General features: G+C 49.5%; 1 protein-coding gene across 4 annotated transcripts in view; it reads right to left on the reverse strand.

Annotated features, from left to right (window-relative positions):
- The window catches only part of CAMK1D (calcium/calmodulin dependent protein kinase ID), a 444,773-nt gene that overhangs the window by 198,441 nt on the left and 220,617 nt on the right, over nucleotides 1-25,715 (reverse strand). Inside the window, exon 1 of one of the 4 annotated variants that reach the window (XM_062210908.1) lies at nucleotides 17,666-17,727. The exons of the other annotated variants lie outside the window; for them this stretch is intronic. Within the exon in view, the coding sequence (XP_062066892.1) occupies nucleotides 17,666-17,673 (8 nt within the window). The 5' untranslated portion in view covers nucleotides 17,674-17,727. Of the gene's footprint in view, nucleotides 1-17,665; nucleotides 17,728-25,715 lie in introns of those variants that run through there. 4 annotated transcript variants of the gene reach the window in all.

Genomic DNA, 25,715 nt, shown 5'->3' on the forward strand with positions numbered 1-25,715 from the left:
AGCTCCAGATCAGAGCAGAATGAGCCCTGGATCAAGGAGCCGGGAGGATGACAGGGTGGGGTGGGGAGGGGTGGGCGGGGACAGTGGGTACTTTTCACCCTATCAGAGGCGAGTCAGGCAGCCACACCTCCCTCCCTCCCACTCTCCTTCCACATTTACAGCTCTGATGACACCCAAAGAGTTGAGCTGTGCCAGTGTGTGGCACAACCAGTTAAGCTGCCACCTGGGATGCTGGCATCTCCTATGGGTGCCTGTTCAGGTCCCAGCAGCTCCACTTCCAATCCAGCCTCCAAATAACGGCCTGGGAAAGCAGCGGAAGATGGCCTAAATGCCTAGGCCACTGCCACCCATGTAGGAGACCCGGATGAAGCTCCTGGCTCCTGGCTTCAGCATGGCCCAGCCCTGGTCATTGGAGCCATTTGGGGAGTGAATCAGCAGATGGAAGATTTCTCTCTGTATCTCTTTCCTTCTCTCTCTCTTAAGTCTGCCTTTCAAATAAATAAAGAAATCTTTATAAAGACAAAAAGAGGGGTCAGCAGCGAGGATGAACAACCAATGTTCATGGTTCAATGGATCACCTGTTCCCCCAGCAAACACTGAGCTCGGAGGTCAAGGGTACGACTGAACGCCCCAGGCTGTCTGTCCCAGGAGACTTTGGCCAGCAGGCTCTCTGTGGCTGCATGCAATGTCAGGACAGGAAGTTAAGGAAACCTTCAGGAAGGAAGCCCGTCCTCAAGGTAGGGGCTCGGGGTTGGGGGTGGCGGGGGGTGGGGGGGACTTCCTGATGGGACAGCAAGGACCAGCAGGAATTGTCCAAGCAGGTGAGGTGGGAGATGAAGGGGCTGAAGACCTCCGGACAGCCCCGGGCACGAAGACCAGCAGAGGACTCTGGGCGCTTGGCTGTTGCAGGGATGGGGGCAAGAGGGAGGAGGCTGGGTAAAGGTGGACAGACAAAGCCAAAACCAGGGAGAGACTGTGAGGTGGAGCAACCAGGCCAGGAATCTGGCCTTCCTCCAGAGGGCGACACAGAGCCAGAAAAAGCAGCTGAGTAGGGGGCCAGGAGATAAGGGTCTGGGCTGTGGCTCTGTACCTAGAGAAAACAGAGAACTCCCAAGAGCTTTGGGGCCTTTCCCAGTGCCCAGCCCTTTGCCCTGTACTTAGTTTCAACGAGTGGGGTGAGTTGTGGCAGGGGCGCAGGAAGGTGGTCTCAGGGCTGCCTTCCCTTCCCTGGGGCCTTCTTCGCACAGCACCCCTGACCTTGCTGCTGCTTCTGATCACAGGAGGCGGGAGGAGGCCGGCGCATTTGATGAGGCCACTGGACCCGGGGAACTTCCGCTACTCTCGGGCTGGACGCCAGCGTGTGCCTTGGCAGGGTTTTCCCTGGCCCTCGCATGTCGAGCTGGAGACACATGTTTCCTTCCCTCTGCCACCACATGGCTGGGGGCCCCCCTCAGTGACTGCCTTCATACAGCAACACAGCCTGGCACCAAGGGCGTCTACCTGCTGGTTCTCACCGCGTCCTCTACCAGGCTCCATCTTCCAAGAACAAACAAAGATCACCAATATCTATCACCAATATTTGCAGCATTTTCAAGCCATCAGTTCAGTGTCCCCAGAGTTCTGAGGGCACCTGTGCAGCAGCAAGACCAGTAGCACTGACCTCATGGACTCTCCCTTGCATCTTTCCACACGTGCCTCCACACACGCAGCCTGGCCAAAGACAGGATTCAGAAGAAACTGTACCTCACACATCCACGTGTGTGCACAAAGCAGAGACACAGATGCCATCGTTGACGGACAGGAAGGCAAGTGCAACATCCTCCCCTTGGGCTTGAGAACCAATGCATGGCTTTCTGGGGTTGGAGAATGTTCTAGAAGTATATACAGTAGTCATTTTAGAAACACTGGTTTCCACATCCTCTTCAAAAGCAAAGCATGGTTTTAATTTGTAGCTGCTTTGACAGATGCTTATTCTGTTGGTGTTCAGTGGCTCAGCAAGAAAATTTAAGCACAAAGGAAACAGGCTAGCATGCTGAGAAATGTGAGTAGCATTCTAATGTGGGCTGCAAACAGTCATGGACAGAAGGCGAGACACCAGAACCCAAATGTCCCACTGAAAATCACCGTGGAAATCTCCCAGTTTGGGAAGAAGCTGGCTTCAAACCAACATCCTGACAGCTGTTGGCTGCATAACCTGAACCAAGTGACTGCCCTCCATCTCTTTCCTCAACGTAAAAACTGTGGGTACAAAAGGACCCCCTGATAGGAGGATGGTGAGAATGCCATCACATGCCTGGTACCAGCCTTTGAGAGATAAAACACACCTATTAGCGAGAGAAACTGAAAACCTGCGAGATGAAGGGTTCTGTGGACGGAGAGTGCTGATGGTCAGGCTGCAACAGGATGCGCCGAGGCGCGCTGAAATGCACACTTTCCTATGGTTCCGATGGTAAATTCTGTTATGTGTACTTGACCACAATTACAAAAACAACCAACCAAGCAAACAAAAACATGGGGCCAGCGCTGTGGTGCAGCGAGTTAAAACTCTGGCCTGCAGCACCGGCATCCCAGATGGGTGCTGGTTCTAGTCCCGGCTGCTCCTCTTCCAATCCAGCTCTCTGCTATGGCCTGAGAAAGCAGTAGAAAATGGCCCAAGTCCTTGGGTCCCTGCACCGGTGTGGCAGACTCGGAAGAAGCTCCTGGCTCCTGGCTTTGGATGGGCCCAGCTCCAGCCGTTGCAATCATCTGGGGAGTGAACCAGCAGATAGAGAACCTCTCTCTGTCTCTACCTCTCTCTGTAACTCTTTCAAATAAATAAAATTTTAAAAATTTTAACATATTCCAAGGACTATTTGAAAAGTGTTTTAAATATCTGAATGGAGAAACAGGCACAGTCGTCAAGAGAGAAATTTCTTCTACTTAAAGCAGGGCGGTTTTCTTTCAGGCCTACTCTGGCTTGCTTCTCAGTGCTGAGACATACATTTTAAATACTGAACTGTCACTAATAAAATGCTCAACAGAACATCATCTAAGCACAAAAATGAAACAACAGGCTTTTATGGGAAGCACACAGGGGGAGGAAGAGAAGATTCATCACTGGAATAAAAAAGCCCATTTTAGTGCCGCACATCATTGCTCCTGTTCTTTAGGTCTAACACTTAGAACTACGATCCATTTTGCACAGGACATACATAGCCTCTGTTTTACGGAGTCTTCTTGCAGACCTGTGGACCAGCAGATCTGAAAGGCACAGGGTTCCTTCCTTGCCTGAGAGGTGTCTGGGGCGCCTCCCTCCATCATGGTGCATGAAGTTTACCCCTCCCCCACTTCTAGACTGGCGCTCCTCGAGGGCAGGCTCTCCCACATCACGCCGAGGGCCCAGATGGCACACAGCAGATCATGGCACACAGATCACTGGTGAATGGCTCAAACTTTAACCCACTCCCAATGGCAAAGCCTGAACAGTTCTATGCTAAGTCACGTGCTTCATGGATTGCATTAATGGAAACAAAGTTAATAGGGTAGTGAGTTGCCTGAGAAAGGCAGAAAGCAAATGCATCAGTTGGGGTGGAAGTCCCAGGTCCTCAACAGTGCTGTCCACCATGACCAGACGTCTGGGCCACCCCTGAGCACTCATGGCGCTGGCATGTCTAGGCTCTGGGAAAACAATGGCCACAGAGGCCTACCCAGCCCACCCAACCTTCCCCTTCCACCTGGCACCCCTAGATGACCCTATCTACAGTCCTTCATGGTTTCTACGAGCTTCTGAAATCACCTGCTTATTGTCTACACCCCCCACTCCAATCCCCAATGTAAAATCAATCAAAAAAGTGATTGGGCCCCGTGCTGCGGTGTAGTGGGTTAAGCTGCTGTCTGCAATGCCAGCATCCCATCTGAGTCCTGGCTTCTCCACTTCCAATCCCTGCCAACACACCTGGGAAGGCAGCAGAAGATGGCCTGTGTCCTTGGGCCTCTGCCACCCACATGGGAAATCTGGATGGAGTTCCTGGCTCCTGGCCATTGTAGCTATTTGGAGAGTGAACCAGCAGATGGAAGATCTCTCTCTCTCTCTCTCTCTCTCTCTGTCTCTGTCTCTGTTTCTCCCTCACTCTGTAACTCTGCATTTCAAATAAACAAATAAATCTTTTAAATAAATAAATAAGTAAATAAGGACTTCATCTGTCTTGGTCACTGTCTCCTAGCACAGTACACGGCACCTGCCCAGTGAATAAGTGAATGAATGAAGTGATGAACAAGTGAACAAGGATGTGCATATGACCACCAATTTGGTCCCCATGGTAACCATCCAAACACCTGGCTGCAGGTACAGTGAGGGCCTCCCCTTTAAGGGACCCGAGCCGATGGCTCTCAGGAGCACAGAAAAGTGTAATCGGATTAGCCAGCAGGTGCAAGGGTTTGAAACTACGGCCTCTACACAAAGTCGGGAGTCGCGGTGACACTCAGCCCTGAGCATCTGAGAACAGTGTCTCCAGGACAGGCAGAAGTAGACAGAAGCAAAGCAGTATGGGAATCCAGCTGCCCAGAAGACAAGAGCTCCCCGCTCTGCACATCACGGAGTGATGTGATGAGCACAGAACCATCCCAGGCCCTCTGGCCCTTGGATCACTGCTTATGGGACAGGCAGTGGGGTCACAGGGTGATCACTGGGGGCTGTTGCATGGCTGGAAACAGCTGACCAGGGGAAGAGGGGGCACTGTTCACTTGGAAATGCCTCCGGAAAAAGCAGATGGGGGCTTTGGTTCTATTTTTTCCTCTCCTAAATGAGCCATTGCACATTCCACGCTGTGCAGCTCAAGAAGCAGAGGAAAGGGGATGCCAGGGCATGGGACCTGTGAAGGAATGGCTTGGCAGCATGGAAAACAACCAGTTCAAACCAGGAGAGAGTGGGCGATCTTTAAGCAACAAACATTGGGTCCTGGCATTGAGGTGTAACGAGTTAAGCAGTGCCACCTGGAACTCCAGCATCCCATATGGGAACCAGTTGGAGTCTCAGCCACTAAACTTCTGATCCAGTTCCCTGCTAATGCACCTGGGAAAGCAGTGGAAGATGGCCCAAGTGCTTGGGAGACCTGGAAGAAGCTCCTGGCTTCAGCCTGGCCTAGCCCCAGGTGTTACGGCCATTTGCGGCATGAAGCAGCAGATGGAAGACTCCTCCTCCCTCCCTCCCTTCCTCCCTCCCTTACTCCCTTCCTCCCTCCCTTCCTCCCCCCCTCCCCCTCCCCCTCCCCCTCCCCCTCTGCCTCTGTGTCTCTCCCTCTCCGCCTCTGTGTCTCTCCTTCATTACTCTGCCTTTCAAATAAATAAATCTTAAAAAAAAAAAAAACCATTCCTGCGAGTGGATACCCACTGGCACCTGACCACTGTGCCTCAGTCTCCCTCCCAATTGCCCACAGTGCCACTGAGGGGCCCAGATGGCTGAGATGGAACCTCTGACCAAGGCAGGCTATGCCAAGCTCCAGACACTCCTGTGTGGGAGCCACAAACGCCTCCAAGCCCCCAGTGAGGGTGAGGGTCAGAGCATCACCAATGCAGGCGTGCAGCTCCCCTTTGCAAAGGACAGCTTGACTCTGCACACAGGCCCAGTGCCCAGTTCCATCCCCACCTCAGGGGGAGGGGGTCTCCCGATGTGCACTATGCCCCATCGCTCTGAGCTCCACACTTGAAGCCCACCTTCTCTGGTTCACTCCTCCATGGAGAGGGAGAGAGGCAGCCAGAAAGTCCAGCTACATGGTGACTGCTTGTTGCCTCCTGGTGCTGCCCGTCCTCAGAGGGAAAGCAATACAAACCCCTGGGCTCCAGTGAGCTCCCCTTGCCCCTAGGGCCATTCAAGTCCTTTCTACCTATTTTCTCCCTCCAGTCTCTCCAGCTTCTCCCACAGTGAGGGACCCAAAATAAACACGCGCTCCAGTGACGGGAATAATCCCAAAACAGACACCACGGCTCCAGCTCGGCTCCTTTGGACCCGTCAGAGCAGGGACAAGCGACTCACCCTGGAGACCCACAAATCAGAAAACACTTCACTTTACAGGCTGTCCACGTTGGCGACAGAGAGCGAGAACACCCCATGAGCTGTTGGAACCTCACAGAGCCTCATTGTGCTTATCTCGGAAATGGGAATAACTGTGTCTGACTTGTGTACTTCAGGCTGCTGTAAGGTTCAGACGCGTGGGAGAACTCGGAAGTGAGACACTGACCCTCAGGGCCTCCCCCCGCCGTCAGAACGTCAGCCAGTCTCCTTGCAGCAGCCTGCATGGCCCGCAAGACCTGGCCCTGTCAGCCGGTCCGACCCCTGGTACAGCACTGAGGTCTTCCTGCTGGGACCCCACTCGCCTGGGTCGCTCCCTCCCAGGGCTTTTCCACACCTATTTCCCCACTTGCACTGGCTCCTTCCATTTCTGGTTGTCTCAAAAAATATCCTCCCCCCAGATCTGAGTCAGTCTCATGTTGAACTGGGGGAAGGATCTGAGAGCAGGCTCTGTAAGGAGGCAGGTGAAACTGAGCCACAAAGTCCGCAAACCACAGAGAAGCCTGCAGGCAAGCTCAACACAGCCTTAACCAAAGAAGAGCCGGGGCACCGTCCCCCAAAACAGGAAGGATCCAATCAGCTCCACTGGCAACAGCCAATCCTTGTTCCTTGCTTTGGGACTTTAACCATTCACTCATTCATTCAACATGTCTTTGCTAAGCATCTCCCAGTCCACAGGGTTGGGGCTGGAGACACAGTTTCTGCTCTGGGCACCTGTGTCCTGCCAGCGTAACTTCCAGCAAGTGGTAAGTGTGTTTCCTCAAGCTCCCCTGTCCCAACTCCCAGCTTTTCTTCTTTTCTTCCTTCACAGCGCTTGCCCCGTCGGGACTGTTCCCTAATCCAAATGACAGCCTCTTGCACCATGAACAATGTCTTGACGTTTCAGGGCCATGTTCAATAGTTTGATTTTTTTTTTTTAAAGACTGACCATCTTCCTTAAAGTGTCTGCTCCCACATCCATCACCCAGTTTAGCCACAAATATTTTAGCCACACACAAATCACCATGACAACATTCATGCACAGACTCAAAGGATCTGTGCTGAACATTCAAGTCACCACACACTTGCTGTTCATTTACTGCCCGGGAAGACACCAAGAGACGTGGTGAGAGCTGGTCACGTGTGCCAGGTCAACAAGATGGTCTCGGTGGGTGCTCACGCCCCCTGTTGCACCCGGAGCGTCTTGCTTTTTCATGATGCTCCCTGTGGACAGTGGCTGGAGCCCAGAGAAGTAGAGCATTATAACAAAACCAAGAGAAAAAAAATAGCTCAGAGAGCATGCGTGCTACCATTTGGCACTTTCTTGTAAGATACCACGGAGGCAGAGCTGTCCTGGGCTGTAACTACTATCACCGGGTGGTTCCCACCAAAACTCTTCTCTGGACAGCCACACGGAGGCGTCCGCCTCTGTGCCACGTGCTACTCCGCCACCCTCCACGGGGGAACACCGCCAGCCTGGAAGAAAGGACCAGGCTCCCACTCCATTTCTCTCCTGGTCTGAATGTACGTTCACACTTGGGTGTAAGTGTGTTTCCTGTCATCTCGGGCTTTCATCACCTTGGGAGGAGATGTTTCCACAAGGTCAAGTGCCAACTTCACAGCACACAACGTTACAGTGTGAGAGATGGCAATAAAATAAATTGACTTCAGCAACACCAGGGCACTACTTGTTTTTGTGTTTTGTTTGTAACTAACAAACAGAAGCTCCCAGCAACATGCCTTTGGGTGGCTAGTTCTGAGGCGCTCTCTCTGCCCTGTACAGCTATTACACGTTACAGAATCAATAGGACGTACGGTATCCTGAGCCCAGGGAGGCGTGCAGCACCCCAAAACACAGTGCTTAAGATTTTACCTCTCACAAGGCAGACTGCACTTCAGGCGACAGCCTAACGCCAGCGGTGCCCAATGGGGCCAACGCATCAGAACCAAGGGAAGACGTTTCCGTAATACAAACCCCAGGACCAGCCACCGGATGTCATGAGTCAGAATCTCTCAATGGAAGCCCCCAGGTTTTCCTCAGTATCACTGATGGTTACCAAGGATTGCTTGGGATGCAGAAATGCTTTTCCAACTGGGATTTTGCACCTTCAAGAAGCTCTGGGCAGAAAATGCCAAATCTGAAAAGGTTCCTTCTAGTATTCCGGGAAAGAGGCCATGAGCGAGGAATGTTCTATCTGCAGCCCTCTTTCCAGAACAGAAAGCGACACCAAGGAGAGGAGAGGACAGAGGCTCTCAGGAGGAAGCAGGGAGACAAACACCACGTGTGACCTCTCCACAAATGGGTTCCTGAGTCCCCGTCAGAGCTAAACTGTGGTTGTTCCATTTTCTCCAACGACAGCTGCCCAAGGCTGGTGTCTCTGTATCCTAATAATGGGGGGAGGGGAGAACACGCTACTTGCCTGCTGAGTCATCACCTGAGCTGGGAGGCCCCTCCCACAGTCAGTAGGATTAAATCATCTCCAGTGACTCCCGGGGATGGGGCAGGGTAAAGTCAGCTGGGCATCAGTTCTGAAGGGCTCAGAAGGCCAAGGCCAAGGATGGGAGCATCCTGCCAAGGAAGGACTTGGCTGGCCAGGGGCTGACACACGCAGTGAAGCAGGGTCACTAACAGCATGGACCCTGCAGCCACACTGCCTGCATCCAAAGCCCGCCTGTCAGTTCCAGCTGTGGGACCCTGGGCACGTGACTCAGCCTCTCTGGTCTCTGCTGACCCACCTATTAAGGGAAGATAATGGGTTGTTCTGAGAACCAAATCAGTTTGTTTATATGAGAACTTGGAACACAGGAAGTCCTTGTTTGTCCAACTGATAAGCAATTGTGGGTGCAGAACTCACTCACAGGAGGAAAGACTAGAAGGAGAGAGAAACAGAGCCCAGATGGAGCCTGTTCAGCTGCCCCTGGCGTTTCCCACAGACTGAAGCCCTCGCTGCAGGACCCCCACCTACTCTACTATGGAGAAGCTTCTCGGAGGGCTGCTGTGACCCCAGAGGAGGAGACGCCAAGGCGAAGGACATGAGGGCAGAACCAGCCACAGGAACGAATGAGGCCACTGGGCACGAGCACGAAGGCCGGGACCACTGACCCAGAGATGCCAAGTCCGAATCCTAGTTGAAAGTCACCGGGAAAATTATTTAACCAAAGTCTTCTCACTTGCCTCGACCGTAAAATGAGAGCACTCTTGGGTGAGGATAAAAGAAACTCGTATAAAGCGATGTAATATACTAGTAATTCTAAAATGATGGAATATGCTACACACTATAAATATAAAGTGCTGGGCAGGGTTTCTAGCATGAACAGTCAGTAACACTGACATCACTGTGGCTAGCAGTCAGAGGAAGCCAGGGACCTGTATTGTACCTGCTCCTCCATCCACTCGTGAGGACTGGGGAAGGCTCTACTCACACAGAGTGGGCAAGCAAAGCTGGCACTGGCCCTCCTGAGAGACGAGCATCCCTCCCGGAGTCACGCCCAGGAGGTGGATGCTGAGCAGGAAACGGTGCATTGCAGAAGATTAGGTACCAGGGCCTGGAAGTGGCACAGGGGCTCACCAGTGCAGACCCTACCTGGCTCCACCCAGATGTTCTGGATGTCTTTTCCTGCTGATGGGGCACCACCCTATGCTTGAGGGACTTCCACTGTCTTACAGGGGTGTGGGGAGATCAAAATTTAAAATGGTGAAAAAAACCACCTAGTGGAGATGGGTCACAGCGCTCCCAGGGCCACCTCAGCCCTTTTCCTTCCCAGTGGTCCTAAGGAGGGACACTCTCAGCCTAGAAGGCTCAAAGCAGGACATTGTGCCAGCATTTCATATGGGCACCGGTTCGAGTCCCAGCTGCTCCACTTCCAATCCAGCTCTCTGCTGTGGCCTGGGAAAGCAGTGGAGGGTGGCCCAAGTCCTTGGGCCCCTGCACCCGTGTTGGAGACCTGGAAGAAGCTCTTGGTTCCTGGCTTCGGATCAGCACAGCTCCAGCTGTTGCGGCCAACTGGGGAGTGAACCAGTGGATGGAAGACCTCTCTCTGCCTCTCTCTGTATAACTCTGACTTTCAAATAATTAAATAATTTTTTGACAGGCAGAGTTAGACAGTGAGAGAGAGAGAGAGAGAGACAGAGAGAAAGGTCTTCCTTCCTTTGGTTCACTCCCCAAATGGCCGCTGTGGCCGGTGCTGTGCTGATCCGAAGCCAGGAGCCAGGTGCTTCCTCCTGGTCCCCCATGCAGGTGCAGGGCCCAAACACTTGGGCCATCCTCCACTGCCTTCCTGGGCCACAGCAGAGAGCTGGACTGGAAAAGGAGCCATTGGGACAGAATCCGGCTCCCCAACCGGGACTAGAACCCAGAGTGCCGGCGCCACAGGCGGAGGATTAGCCTAGTGAGCCACAACACCGGCCTATATATATATATATATATATATATATATATTTTTTTTTTTTTTTAAAAAGAACATGCTGGAGGTCTTTCACTGGACATAGCAGAAAAGACCAAGAGAAGAGATGGCTTCTCCAAATAGGTCAAAAAATGGGGAAGCATAAAAGCACATGGATGAGATGTAACCGATTTGGCGGACCAGAAAATCTAAAACCTGTGCCTAAGGGTAGGATGGTGGAAAGCAAACAAAAGCAGGGATGGTTTGCATCACTAAGCCCCGCAAGGCTGGGGAATGGAAGGCACCCAATTCCTGTACAGGTTGGGCTGAAAACAGGGGCCTGGATCAATCCTTAACGGGCCACTGAGACCCCTGCATGCTCCCCTTATCCTGCAGCCAGACCCCAGGAGCAGCCAGGCTCCCATACAGCCAGCCGAGAGGAGGTCCAGCGCTTCAGAGAAAACAGGAGACTGAGTGCAAGTCCCTCCTCGGTGAGTCAGCTCCCAGAGTGCAGGCAGCCAGCCTCGGCCCAACAAGCACGCCTAGATGTGTATAGCACTTTCTTCCCACCTGCACAGACTTGGAGCAGCTGAGATGCCCTTCCATGGGTAAGACACTGGAATATTACTCAGCACTTAAAATAAAGCTCTCAAGGCACATGGAGGAATCTCAGCTGCATAGTCAATGAAAGAAGCCAATCTCGAAAGGCAGCATAATGTACTATTCCAACCACCTGACCTTCTGGATAAGACAGAACTAGATGGAGGCAGGAGAGAGATCACTGGTTTCCAGGGTGTGGGAGGGGAGGGGCAAGGGAGAGAGGAACAGAGGCAGCACAGAGGGGGAATCCAGGTTCTCTGTGGTTGCCCACAGAGCGGTAACACAGAGTAAACTCTAATGTCACGTGTGGCCTTGAGTTAACCATAACGTATCAACAGCGGCCAATCAACCCTAACAAACCTACCAGGCTAATACCATGTGGTGCTAACAGGAGAAATGCATGAGAATATACAGGAACTCCCTGTACTTTCCACTCGTTTATTTTAAAAAACCTAAAACTGATTTAAAAAAAAAAAAACCTACTCTTTTTTTTTTTTTTTTTTTTTGATAGGCAGAGTGGATAGTGAGAGAGAGAGACAAAGAGAAAGGTCTTCCTTTTTGCCGTTGGTTCACCCTCCAATGGCCGCTGCGGCCGGCGCATCGTGCTGATCCGAAGCCAGGAGCCAGGTGCTTCTCCTGGTCTCCCATGCGAGTGCAGGGCCCAAGGACTTGGGCCATCCTCCACTGCCTTCCCAGGCCACAGCAGAGAGCTGGCCTGGAAGAGGGGCAACCGGGATAGAGTTCGGCGCCCCGACCGGGACTAGAACCCGGTGTGCCAGCGCTGCAAGGCGGAGGATTAGCCTGTTAAGCCACGGTGCCGGCCAAAACCTACTCATTTAAAACACACCCACTTATACATACCTACATACATGGACCTGCACACACACACACACACACTGAACCAGGACTACAGCTGCACTAGGATGGCTAAAACTAAACAGACTGACAACACCAAAGATGGATGGGCAACAAGAATTCTCTTACATTACCGGAGAAATGAAAACAGGTACATCCACTTTGGAACAGTTAAACACACCTGTCAAACTTCCCAGCGAGCCCACATCTGGAGATTTACAAAAGAAGGGAAAAACCGCAGAGAATGCAAATGTTCACCAGCAGGTGAAGGGATAAACAATGCAGGCAACGGAATTCCAGCCAGCAATGAAGAACCCAGGTGGCCCCAGGAACGCCGTGAGTGTTATTCTGAGTGACAGATACCAAATAGGAGCACAGGCCGCATTACTGCATTTACAGCAAGTCCTACAACAGGCAACAGTAGTTTGTGTGAAGCAAATCAGACCACTGGCTGCCTGGGGCAGCGGACAGGGTTCAGAGGGGCCTAACTGGGAAGCAACGCCAGGGAACTACGGAAGGCTGGAGAAATGTTCCATTGTTGACTGACTGGGGTGGCGATTATAAGATGGACTAGCCCAAAAACTCATAAAAATGTAGTACATTTAAATTTTTAAAATTTTTATTTATTTTCACTTTATTTGGAAGGCAAAAAGAGAAAGATCTTCTATCCATTGGTTTAGTCTCCCAGATGCCACAACAGCTGGGACTAGGCCAGGCCAACAACTGGGTCTCCTATGTGGAGGGCAGGTACCCAAGAATTTGAGCCATCTTCTGCTGCTTCCCAGGGTGCACGTTAGCAAGAAGCTAGATCAAGAGTGGAGCAGATACTTGAACCCAGGTACTCCCATACAGTGACCCAAGCAGCTGCTTAATGTCTGTGAAAAGGCAAGCCCCCTCTCTACCGTGTATTTTATTTTATTGTATTATTTTATTTTTTTATTTGACAGTTAGACAGTGAGGGAGAGAGACAGAGAGAAAGGTCTTCTTTCCATTGGTTCACCCCCCAAATGGCCACTACAGCCGGTGCTGTGCCGATCCGAAGCCAGGAGCCAGGTGCTTCTTCCTGGTCTCCCATGCGGGTGCAGGGGCCCAAGCACTTGGGCCATCCTCCACTGCCTTCCCGGGCCACAGCAGAGAGCTGGACTGGAAGAGGAGCAGCCAGGACTAGAACCTGGCGCCCATATGGGATGCCGGTGCCACAGGCGGAGGATTAACCAAATGAGCCATGGTGCCGGCCCCTCTACTGTGTATTTTAAACAACTGTATTTTACTGTATATAAATTCCACCCAAGAGGGATTCAAAAGCTTTTTTTTTCCTAAAAGATTGATTTATTTATTTGAAAGGCAGTTTTACAGAGAGAGAGAGAGAGAGAGAGAGGGATGGATCTTCCATCTGCCGGTTCATGCCACAAAAGGCTGCAATGGTCAGAACTGCGCCAGACCAAAGCCATGATCCAGGAGCTTCTCCCAGGTCTCCCAAACATTTTGGCCATATTCTGCTGCTTTCACAGGCACATTAGCAGAGATCTGGATTGGAAATGGAGCAACCGGGACTCAAACCAGCACCTATATGGGATGCCAGCACTGCAGGGGATGGCGTTATCCACTATGCCACAGCACCAGCCCCCCTTCAAAAAAATTTAACAGGCAATTATTAATTTCAAGGAAAACAAAGGGGATGTAAAACTGTATCATGATATAGCTTATGATTTTGCTGAATTATTTACATAATCACAGTAATGCGAGCATCCAACATTGACTTAATCAACTGAGCGGGGTGTGTGTGTGTGTGTGTGTGTGTGTGTGTGTGAGAGAGAGAGAGAGAGAGAGAGAGAGAGTGCGCGCAGTATGCATTTTCATGGAGTTAGATAAAGGAGCTGGATCCTTGCTTAGTACCATGTCAATCAATGACACTCTCCAACAGATGAATCAAAGGAGAGTAGCAGAAACATGTTTAGAAACTGATGGTAAATTCCAGATGAAAGAGTTGAAAGAGTTCAAAGTCTATATCCCTTTGCAGAGAGAGAGAGAGAGAACATCAAAAAGTGGGGGAGGATTGGGGCAATGTCTGGTGCTTTTTCACGATCAGTGTCCTTGTACTGGATTATTTTTAAAATTCTGCACAAGCATGTGGATGTAGTAAAAATAAAGTTAAAAGTTAAATCAATGTAAAGACTCACCAAAATGGTCAAGATGTATGTTTATATACACAATGCTAGTTCTGGTGTAATATGAGTGTGATATAGCTTTTATTTAAAATAAAATAAAAAAGAAAACAAACCACTTATATATTTGAATTATGAATATAAAGAAAAACGAACACTGGTAGAAAACAAAATGTTATTACTTTTCAAAGTTTAATAAAGTTTACTTAAAGGTAGAGACAGAGTAATCTCTCATCCACCAACTCACTCCACGAGTGCCTGCAACGTCTGGGGCTGAGCCAGGCCCGCCAGGAGCTGGAAACCCAATCCAGGTCTCGCATGTGAGTGGCAGGGACCCAAGTACCTGAGCCACACCTGAGGCCTCCCAGGAAGCTGGAATCAGAGAGCCGAGACCTGAACCCAAGCTCTCTCATGGGATGCAGGTAGCTAAGCTATGTCTTAGCCACCATGCCTAATACCTGCACCAGAAAACAAAATTTTAACACTGGATACACTGGTAGAAAACAAGAAGAACTGAAGATTACAGAAAACTTTTTCAAAGTACATTTTGGTAGGCTGGCGCCACGGCTCACCAGGCTAATTCTCCAACAGCGGCGCCAGCACCCCGGGTTCTAGTCCTGGTCGGGGCGCCAGATTCTGTCCCAGTTGCCCCTCTTCCAGTCCAGCTCTCTGCTGTGGTCGGGGAGGGCAGTGGAAGATGGCCCAAGTGCTTGGGCCCTGCACCCACATGGGAGACCAGGAGAAGCACCTGGCTCCTCACTTCGGATCGACACAGTGCGCCAGCTGCAGCGGTCATTTGGGGAGTGAACCAACAGAAGGAAGACCTTTCTTTCTGTCTCTGTCTCTCTCACTGCCTAACTCTGCCTGTCCAAAAAAGAAAAAGTACATTTTGGTGCTACCTGACTTGTTATGATGAATATATGTTAATTTTCCCATGAAAACCAACAAAAATGAATACATGGGTTCATGCTGGATTGCCTCTTTGGTGCCTGGAGGTCTGATTTTGTGAGTGTACAACTTCTGTCTTAGATGGTCCACACTTCCACGATCCACATAATGTGAGTTATCCCACATATGTCCACATTTAATCTTCACAAATCTTTCTGAACCTCTACAGAGAAGACATCGATGAATTCTCCCACAATTTGACTGACCGCATACACGGTAAATTCTTCACAGACTTCCATGAGGGTGGCTGGCACCCCAGGGTCAGGACGAAGCACGCATCAGCTCACAGTGAGAAGACAGAGAATGAGGGTTTAATTTAAAGAAAAAGAAAGAAACGGGCAGGCACTGCGGCCACACTAGTGACACCGGCATTCCACTGGTTCAGCTCCTGGCTGTTTCACTTCCAGTCCTGCTTCCTGCTAATACACCTGAGAGGACAGCAGAAGATGGCCCGAGTGCTTGGGCCCCTGCCACCCATGTGGGCGACCAGGATGCAATCCATGGCTTCTGGCTTTGGCCTGGCCCAGCCCTGTTACAGGCATCTGGGGAGTGTATCAGTGGATTGAAGATTCTCTCTCTCTCTCTCTCTCTGTCACTCTATCTTTCAAGTAAGTGACAAATAATCAGTTTTATAAAGAAAGAGAAGGGAGGGTTCTGGCGGCCAGGCAGGGCCCTACACACAGCATTTTGTCTTCACAACTACACAAGGAGCACAATGCAGATGAATGGAAAGCCACGTCCTCTGCCGCTCTCCCCTCGCAGGGGAATTCATCAACGGCTGAACTGGTCTCGCCTACATCCCGAAGAGATCACTTCTCCACAGGAGAAAAAGCAAAGAGGGAGGCTCAGAACAGCCAAGAGGTGTTGGCAACCTCAGTGTCCCCACGCAGGTGAACAGGGGAAGAAAATGTGGCACCCACACACCACACAATACCTTCCCGCTGTGGGAAGGGAAGGAATTCTGCAACGGGTGACCCCTTATGAGGTTAAGCCAGCCACAGAAAGACAAACACTACCTGACCGCACTTACGTAAGCTACGGAAAATTATCAGACCCATGGAATCAAAGAGTGGAATGGTGGCTGGCAGGGGCGGGGGAGGGGGGAAGGGGAGCTCCTGACAAAGGGCAGAGTTTTAGTTAAGCTAAATAACAGTAAGCTCCGGGCAGCTGTGGCACAACACTGCCCCAAGGGTCAACAGCGATGTCCTGGACACTCAGAAACCTGTGAAGAAGACAGAACTGCAGTGTTTTCCCTAGATGAGGATCAAATAAAATAACAACAACAACAAAAAAAAAAGTGCACACGTGCACACACAATCTGCATAACACAGAAGAAAAATACTAAAAAAATAACCAATTTTTTGTAAGAGACTGGATTGTACTGATTTTTTTGTTTGTGCTCCTTAGTTGCCATTTTAAATGGTTTCTGAATAACAGTTCCTGCTTTGGCAAGATAAAATGCTATTTTGCAAATAAAAAGGAGCATGGAAAATGTGCATGGTTTTCACAAGGTAGCAGGTAGGCCCAAACTCTCAATTATAGCCCATCGTCAACTGTCGTCTTCATCATGGGGTCTCCCCAGGTTTAGTACTCAGAAAAGGCACGGGTTAGTCCATGAGATAAGTCTTTGTAAAAAATAAATAAATAAATAAATAAATACGGTCTTTGTGGTCTAATAAATTTGGGAAACGTAGGGATTAAAAAGGAAGGAAGGAAATGAAAAATGGAATGAGGCTGGGAGGGAGGTGGGCACACCATGGCTCCTCTCACCCAGGCTCCTCCCACCCAGGCTCCTCCTCCCTAGCACACGCAATGTCACTAGGGATGGAGACGCCATGCTTGTTCCCACACCGGTCCGCTCTCACACGCACATCCTAATCACTCGTGTGTGCTCCCCTCTCCACGGCCTGTTTTTCTGACCCACTCAAGTTCAAGCTGTCCCACAAGCGCCTACCCAACCACTACTGCTGGCTCAGAGTTCTCTCCAGCACCCACAGTGGCCTGGGGCTGAACTGGCAGGACTCAAACCCCAGCTGGCTCCTTTGCTTCCAAAAGACAGAGGTACAGGTACTTTTCCATCTTCTCCCTGCTCAGGACTGATGGTCCCCAACTTGTAAGGGTTCAGATTAAGATCTTCCCACTTGATGATGGCTTGACAGTGAAAGGCATCCAGTAGAAACCGTACCTTGAGCTTTGCACTGGGGTCTTCTGTTGGGCTAGCAGCATGGGGGATCACCCTCTGGTGAGCTGGTCTGGCTCACCCAGTCAGACCCATGACCACAGAGCAACACCTGCCGAGGCTCGAGGTGTGCTCTGATGCCAAGCAGGAGAAGCGGTAAATCGGGTGTACTCAGGGCTTCGTCAGCTGCTGCTGGTGCCCACTTACCCAGAATTCACTGGCAACAACCCAACCCCAACCCGTACAACAGCTTCGTACAACAAAACCCTGGGTATCACCTACCAAACACACAAAAGGGTCAGAGGCCGTAAGATCCAGGGACCTACATAGTGGCAAGCCTCTCTAGGCTTTCTTTCTGCCTCATTTTTATCCACCATTAAGGGGATAAAAAGACAAACTACAGAGGGAGAGAAAATAGTTGCTAACCAAGTCTCCACCAGAGATCAATATTCAGCCTACATAAAGAACTTTAAAAATCCAACAGTAAAAAAGCAAACAATCAAATTAAACCTGAGCATGAAGGACCATTCCAGGGAAGATGAACCGATGGCAAGTAAGCACGTGCAAAGATGTTCAGCGAGAGCAGGCCTGGGGGAAACACACACCAAAGCTGCAGGAAGACACCTATGAGAATGGCTAAAACCACAAAGTGGTGACAAACACAAACGCTGGCCAGGAGGCAGGGAACGCTCAAACACTGCTGTTGGGAACGTTAAACGGCACAGCCAACCAGTGCCAACCAGTTTGGCAGCTGCTCTGCAAACTACACATGCAACCACCGTGTAACCCAACAATTCAACTCCTGGGCACTTGTCCCAGAGAAATAAAAATTTATGTGCACTCAGAAACCTGCACACGGATGTTTATAGCAGCTCCTCTGTTTTTAAGAACCCCAAACTGGAACAATCTAGATGTCCTTGAACTGGTGAGCAGTGTAACAAGGGCACGCCTTGTAGCATTCAACACTTCTCAGCAATACAGTGCAACAGGCTACTGACACATGACAAGCATCTCCAGAGAATACTGAGGGAGAAAGAAAATCCCTGAAGGTGATGGTTACATATTCTATCATTCTATCCACGATAACATTTTTAAAGATTTTTTTATTTATTTTATTTTTGAGGTAGAGTTACAGACAGTGAGAGGGAGAGACAGAGAGGTCTTCCTTACATTGGTTCACTCTCCAATTGGCCACAATGGCCGGAACTGTGCCAATCTGAAGCCAGGAGCCAGGAGCTTCTTCCAGGTCTTCCACACGGGTGCAGGAGCCCAAGGACTTGGGCCATCCTCTACTGCTTTCCTAGGCCATAGCAGAGAGTTGGACAGGAAGAGGAGCAGCTAGGACTAGAACCAGTGCTCATATGGAGAATTAACCTAGTGCGCCACGGCGCCAGCCCCAACAATAGCAGTTTTGAAAGAACCAAACATATTACAGGTTGTCCAGGCTAAGGGAGGAGATGGGAACAGGAGGGAAGTGCACCTGCTACAAAATGGCCAACAGCAAGAATCCAGAGAAACTTCTGTATCTGGACTGTGTCCATGCCAACATCTTGGCTGTGATACACTGTACTACAGTCTTGTAAGATGTGCCCATCAGGAGGAACTTGGTAATGCAGTTCCAGGGATCTCTGCCTATTATTTATTCCAAATGCACTTGGGTCTGCAACTTTCTCAAAATAAAATCTCGAAAGTTAAACAGCCAGTCATGTGCATCTGGTCACACTGTTTTCCTTCTCTGAAGCTTTCCTTTGCTTGGGAACAAAACAGAGAAAACAAAAAAATGGAACTGACCTCACAGGATCACTGGGAGATCCGTTTACCTGACATGAAGTACGTAAACAGAGCTGAGTAGATACTTCTCGAAAACACTAGCCATGCTTGTTTGCACCGCTAATCAGGAAGTGCTTAGTGAGCACTTGCTATGTGCTCAGACTCAATGGTTTCTTCAAAAACAGATTCCTCATCTTGGCAGGCAGCCCCAGCAAGCAATGAGACCACAGCAGACTGCTGAAAGCAAGACCCAGGCTTAAACCTCAGCACTGCCACCACACTTGCTGTGCATCCTAGGGCAAATTCCTTGGCCACTCTGAACTTTTAACTGTAAATGAAATGGATGATATGCTTTCAAAGAGTTATGAGAATTAAGAGGATGCACATGATTGGCCAAAAAATAACAGTCAATAAATGGTAACTAGTATTACTACCATCCACATACAGGGACAGTTCAAAGAGATCTTGGAAAACTGAATAAAAGCTAAGTGTATTTTGCTGCAATACAATGAAATCTATGCAACATTTTTCACACTACACATATCCCATGAGCTATCTGAAGGCCCCTCCTACCCTCTTTATTGTCACTTGCTTCTCACCATGAATTTTAACTGTTTGTTAAGTCCCCTGTGGCTTCCTCATAAATCCCCCAAAGCACCATCATGCAGTGCACACAGAGAGCACTCAACCCTAAGAATCAGAGCAAGCTCTCAGTCCACGACATTAAATGCCAGGACGCCGCCTCCAGAATATAAAGTCCCCACGACGCTCCCCCACACGTCTACGGAGGGACACACACAGAGGGCCATCAGGAAACCCTACACGGAGGCAGGAGTGCAAGGCCTTCCAGGCATCCATCGCTAAGGAGACAGCAAAACAGGATGAGCAGCTAAAAACAGTGAGCCACACTCATACACGGTGGCACAGACCGGTGCTGCAAACTCCGTGATGAAAATGGCAAGAAACAGAATGGAATCTACAGAGCAGCACCTTCCACACCAATCAAAAACAGAACAGCACGTGCACACACAGACACCATAGAATGAAAAAACTGAAGAGGCCCATGTATTCCAAAGGATGTGTTAAGCTCATTATTGTAGATATGGATAGAGAGGATGAGTAGCAGAGGAGGGTATGTTCAAGGATGGTGGAAGTAAAAAAAATAAAAATAAAAATAATCCAAGAAGAGCCTTGACTCTGTAGCCAATCACAGACAGGCCATGGCCTGGTGGCTACCATCCAGCTGCTTCTCAACACTGTGCCCACAACAATTGAGAATTAATGCAAAAACAATCAATTATGTAAATGGGGATAGGATGCTAGGCCTTGGTGACAAGGCAGACAGAGACGATTCTGAATCGACATTTCAAAATCAATACCGAGACAGCGCCCTAATCCAATCACGGTTGCTGTCTCATTGAATTAATGGTCTGGAGCACGCATGACTCCACGTCTCAGTTTGAACAGGCACTGCTGGGACTTGGAGGATTTCGCTCCTGGACATCCACATTTCAGGGACGCGCCGTGTCTCTGACAGTTCCATCGTTTCTGACCATTCAGATCAGAGACATGAAATCCAGAGCAGCCAAGATAGCCCAGCAGGGAGGTCAGCAACCAGGAATGCCCACACAAGGTGCGCCTGGCACTCAGGATCCTGGCACTGGGCCGCAGGGGCAGAACACAGACACAGCTGGGACCGGAAAGCGCTTCTGTCCTCGAAGTGAACAAGCAGCTGTGTCTCCTGGAAGCCCTGGTTTTCCAGCCCAGCCATCATCGTGCTGCTCCCTCAAGACTGGTGTCAACTCATGTGTTCTGGAGCGGGAGAGAGGCTACGTGGTACTCTTTAACATAAATGCTGTCAGCATTAACAGTGGGATTTCTGTGTAATAGGATGATAAGCATTTTCTTTTTACTTAAGTGCATTTTTTTTTAATTTATTTATATTCTATGAACACACTTTGCTTGGGACATTGTGGAAAAAACACATTTTATAAGAAAATAATAGTACTGGTTAATGAGCCCAAAAGCTCAGTAAGCATGTTCCCTTTGGTCTACTGCTAATTTTACTGCAAAGCTTAAATGCACCTTCACCTGTCAATTTTATTCCAAATCCTATCACCGGAGTGTGTCCTTGAGGAGACAAAAAAAAAAAAAATCTATCACACGCCTTGCTTATGAGATGCTCACAGTGAAGTCTTAGCTGATTCCAGCCTACATTATACTCTTGTGACCATACGGGGACAAATATTGAAAAGGCAATCCTGGAGTTAGTGTGGTGGCAAAGTGGTTTAAGCCACCTGCAGCGCTGCTTGCCCCAATATGAGTGCCCATTCAAGTCCCGGCTGTTCCACATTGACCATGCTCCCTTCAAAGGCACCAGGGAAAGCAGCAGGAGATGGCCCACGTGCTTGGGCCCCTGCACCCACGTGGGAGACCAGGATAGAGTTCCAGGCTCCTGGCTTTGGCCTGGCCCAGCCCTGGCCATTGTGGCTATTTGGGAAGGGATGGAAGGAGGGAGGGAGGGAGGAAGGGAGGCTAAACTTGCTGCCATCACCTGCTCCAGCCCCACCCCCACCAAACACACAAGCCACCTGGTTAACAAAAGCCTCTGAAGCAGGTGTCATATTATTCACCTGTGTGGACCCAGGAGGCAGAGCACCTGGCTCCTACCCTGGCTCTCTCATCCCTTACATGTTGAGAGGATCTGTGACCCCCCCATGGCCTTGGGGTTTTTCTGTGAAGGTTGGACAAAAATGGTAGCTATCTGAGAGGCTGGTGTGGTGGTATGGGTTCAGTGAGCTAGCTTACAGCAAGGCTGTAGCACTACAGCATCAATAAATGTCGGTTTCTATAATTACAGGCCAAGATAACTCAAGTTTTGTATTTCAATCAACTTTGCACAGTTATTTAAGAAATATAGTATATAAGTTTGGCCACAGTTCCCTCATAGGCAAGCCAATTCCATTTCTTTGGATTTCCTTACCAGCTTTTACCAAGGCCTTAAACATACACATGCAAGCACGTCACATACAACCCCAAGCACAACACAGAGGTCAGGTCCTTTCCTTAGTTCCATTTCCAGGGAGGAGCAAAGGACTTGAACAATCTCCTGCCAGAAACCGTACCTTGATGGAATTAATATATTCACATATTTAGCTTGAAATGGAATACTGAAATTGAAGAGCCTCAATCAAAAGCACAAAACCAGTTCCTTCTGCTTAAAGCAATCCACGGCTCTCGCTCGCCAGAGGGTGGCCCAGTAGCCTCCACCATCTGGCTGCCCCCTCTACCTGTGCCCCCCCCCCCCCCGCCACCTTGCCTCCACCACACAGACTCCCTGCTTGCTCCAAACACGCTCTGGGGCTCTAAGGTTCTGCATGCCGCTGCCTCTCAGAACGCTCTCTGCCCTCCAGCTTGGCCTGTGCTTCCAGCCCTTTAACCATGTCTCAAACGCCGCCGCCCCTGAGAACCCGCAGGTCTGGACACATGCTGAACTACGCTCACCTTGCTGAAACGCACACACCCCTGTCTTTCAGGGCGGACACTTGTGGCTGACTCTTCCAGGTCCGCAGTTTCTACCGTAGTAACTGGTATGCGTGGAACTCCAAGCAGCAGACTCCATGAGCCACTTCTTGTCTTCCTGGGTCACAACAGCTGGCAGCCCTAGACAGCCCCATGGGCGTTTCTCCACGGTGAATGAGTTGTGCAGGGGGAGGCAAGGGGGCTCACCATGGGTGGCTGGTCTCTGCAGTGTTTCATCACAGATCTCGCAACAGGGTCTCAGGCAAAACTCGACAATCAGCGCAGCCACTATGGAGAGCAGTACAGAAGCTCCACAAACACCTAAAAGCAGATCTACCGTCCTACTTCTGAGAATATAGTCCCAGAAAATGAAGCTGGCATACCGCAGAGACACCTGCACTCCCAAATTCACTGCAGCACTACTCACAATAGCCAATGTATGCAATCAACCAGGTTATCGATGGGCAAATGGATAAAGAAAATGTGGTTTACACTCACAGTGCAACCGGACTCAACCATCAAAGGAGGAAATTCTAACATCTGAAGCAAAGCAGATGAAACCTATGATCATTACGTTAAGGGAAAAAAGCCAGACCCACAAAGACAAATGTTTCTTTCATAGGTGGAAGTTAAAAAAGAAAGATTACTAGAGTCTGAGAAGAGTAGGGGAGATGGGGAAACAGGAGAGGGTTAACGGGTACCAACACACAGACAGCAATAACAAGTCTGGTAGCAATAACAAGCCTAGTGTTGCATAGCACGGTGGGGTAGCTGTTCACAACAATGCTTTCTAAGCTGTATGAAGAACTCCAGGAACTGGTAGGAAGGCAAAGGTTAACTGTCTAATTTGATCAGTTCACACTGCATTCATGTGCTGAAATATTGTACTGTACTCCATTTTTAAACACACAAATATTACCTGCCAATCAAAAATGTTTTAATTTAAAAAACCTTTTGCAATCTTAAAAAGAGATGAGGCTATAAATTCAGCAAAAAAAAAAAAAAAAAGGCAAAAATTCTGTATAAGAAATTGGAGGGCTGGCACCGCGGCTCAATAGGCTAATCCTCCACCTTGTGGCGCCGGCACACCAGGTTCTAGTCCCGGTCGGGGCACCAGATTCTGTCCCAATTGCCCCTCTTCTAGACCAGCTCTCTGCTGTGGCCAGGGAAGGTGGTGGAGGATGGCCCAAGTGCTTGGGCCCTGCACCCCATGGGAGACCAGGAGAAGCACCTGGCTCCTGCCTTCGGATCAGCATGGTACGCCGGCCGCAGCGGCCATTGGAGGGTGAACCAACGGTAAGGAAGACCTTTCTCTCTGTCTCTCTCTCTCACTGTCCACTCTGCCTGTCAAAAAAAAAGAAAGAAAGAAAGAAAGAAAGAAAGAAAGAAAGAAAGAAAGAAAGAAAGAAAGAAAGAAAGAAAGAAAGAAATTGGAAATTTCTACAGAAAATTTTTCTTGCATTTTTATATACTCAGTCAAACAAAGTACCCCCTGTTTAGAACACTGTAATATATAAAACTATGGCTATACAAGACAGAGAGCACATGTAAAGTCAAGCTACAGCATACTTACACAGAAGAGGCATGCGTCTGGCTGGATTTGCTCAAGTTAAATGTGCATATAAAGTCAACCCATGGTCTAATTTTTTGTCAGTGATAGAAATTCACTTTGCATGTAACAACATTTAGGGAATACACGCCACATGCCAGCCTGGATTCCAAGTGCTTGTAAGTATGAGTTCGGGGCGAGATGCCAGGTGGGACACCTGTATGGGAATGGCTAGGTCTGAGTCTCAGCTCCACTTCCAATCCAGCTTCCTGCTAACGCACACCCTAGGAGGCAGCAGGTGAAGGCTCACGTAGTTGGATCTCTGCCTCCCACATGGGAGACTCTGATTCAGATTTGGGCTTCTGGCTTTGGACTGGCTCAGCCCCACATGTGAGCTTTTGGGGAATGAACCAGTGGAGGGAAGATCTGTCTCGATTTCTCTCTTTCTCTGCATTTCAAATAAAACGAAAAATAAAGACAGAAAAGAAACCTTCAGTATGACTTAATTCAACCTGCACAACCTAAGGAAGAAAATACTATTATCACACTTACTTCATGAATAAAGAAACATGGCTACTAAGTGAAGAAAATGACTGAAGAACTGAAACAGTCCAATTTTTTTTTTGAACCATGTTCTCCTTGCAATGCCCCTTTAGTTAAAATGTTAACAATAAGTAGGTAGCAAAGAATGAGCATGGGGCAGTCATCAATTAACTGTGAAATTCTGCAGATTTCAGTGAGGAAAAAACACAACCATTCCAGGATATGTGATGTGGCTGTCAAGAGCAAACAAACAAACGTGATCCAGGAACCACAACAACCTTTCACCCAGAGCAGCAGGGGAAGGGCCCCACTGTACGCTTGTTGGGAAAGACAGTTCACACTGGGAAGGCTAGGAGTTAGTTCCAGCAGTGTTATGAAACTGGCAACCTCAGGACGAGACCAGCAGTGCACAGGTGGGGCAGCGGGAAGGAGAGGAGGCAGCAGACTCCAAGGTCACGGCCAGGACTCTGAATTCAGGTTCCTGCACTCACTTGAGAAGTTGCATCTCTGTCCAACTAAGCTATTACTGCTCACCTTGAAAAACAAAAAAATTAACTTGGGTGATACACTGGGTCCTGAGCACAGTACCTACCCCCATAGCAAACTCGCAATGAAAGGATCCTTTGCCATCAGCATTACTGCATGTTACCAGTAGAAAAAGCATAGACGACAAGCCAATGGGCAGGTTGTCCCAACACAGCGGCCGCTGCCTTGTAAGGCGAGTCTTGCCTAGGATTCCATGGACTCTAGCCCCACACTGGGAAGGTGGCCTCCCAGGTGGTCTCAGGCTCTCTCATCTGATATTTTTATGAGCCGATGATCCCACAGCATGGTAAGTAGGAACACATACTCAAACCAAAAATAGAAACAACAGAGGGATAACATAAGTCAAATTTATGCCTTCAGTTCAGTGTAATCCAGGCAAAATACCCTTAAACCTTACCCTGCTTTCATGGCCATTCCGTTTGTTTGCTTTTGATTCAAGATGTAGCCGGGCAATGTGGCAGAATGAGCTAACAAAGTGCAGTGGCAGACAGCAAAACAAGGGAAACACCCTCTGGCTCCAGCACACCACAGCCAAAGGACTGAAAGGGCCTCCCAAGTTTCGAGATGGAAAAAGTTTGCAGTGCGCAAGTATATTCACATATTTTGCAGGAGGAAAATGCAAGCAGGATT

The sequence above is a fragment of the Lepus europaeus genome, chromosome 14, assembly GCF_033115175.1.
Source record: "Lepus europaeus isolate LE1 chromosome 14, mLepTim1.pri, whole genome shotgun sequence".
NCBI lineage: Eukaryota > Metazoa > Chordata > Mammalia > Lagomorpha > Leporidae > Lepus > Lepus europaeus.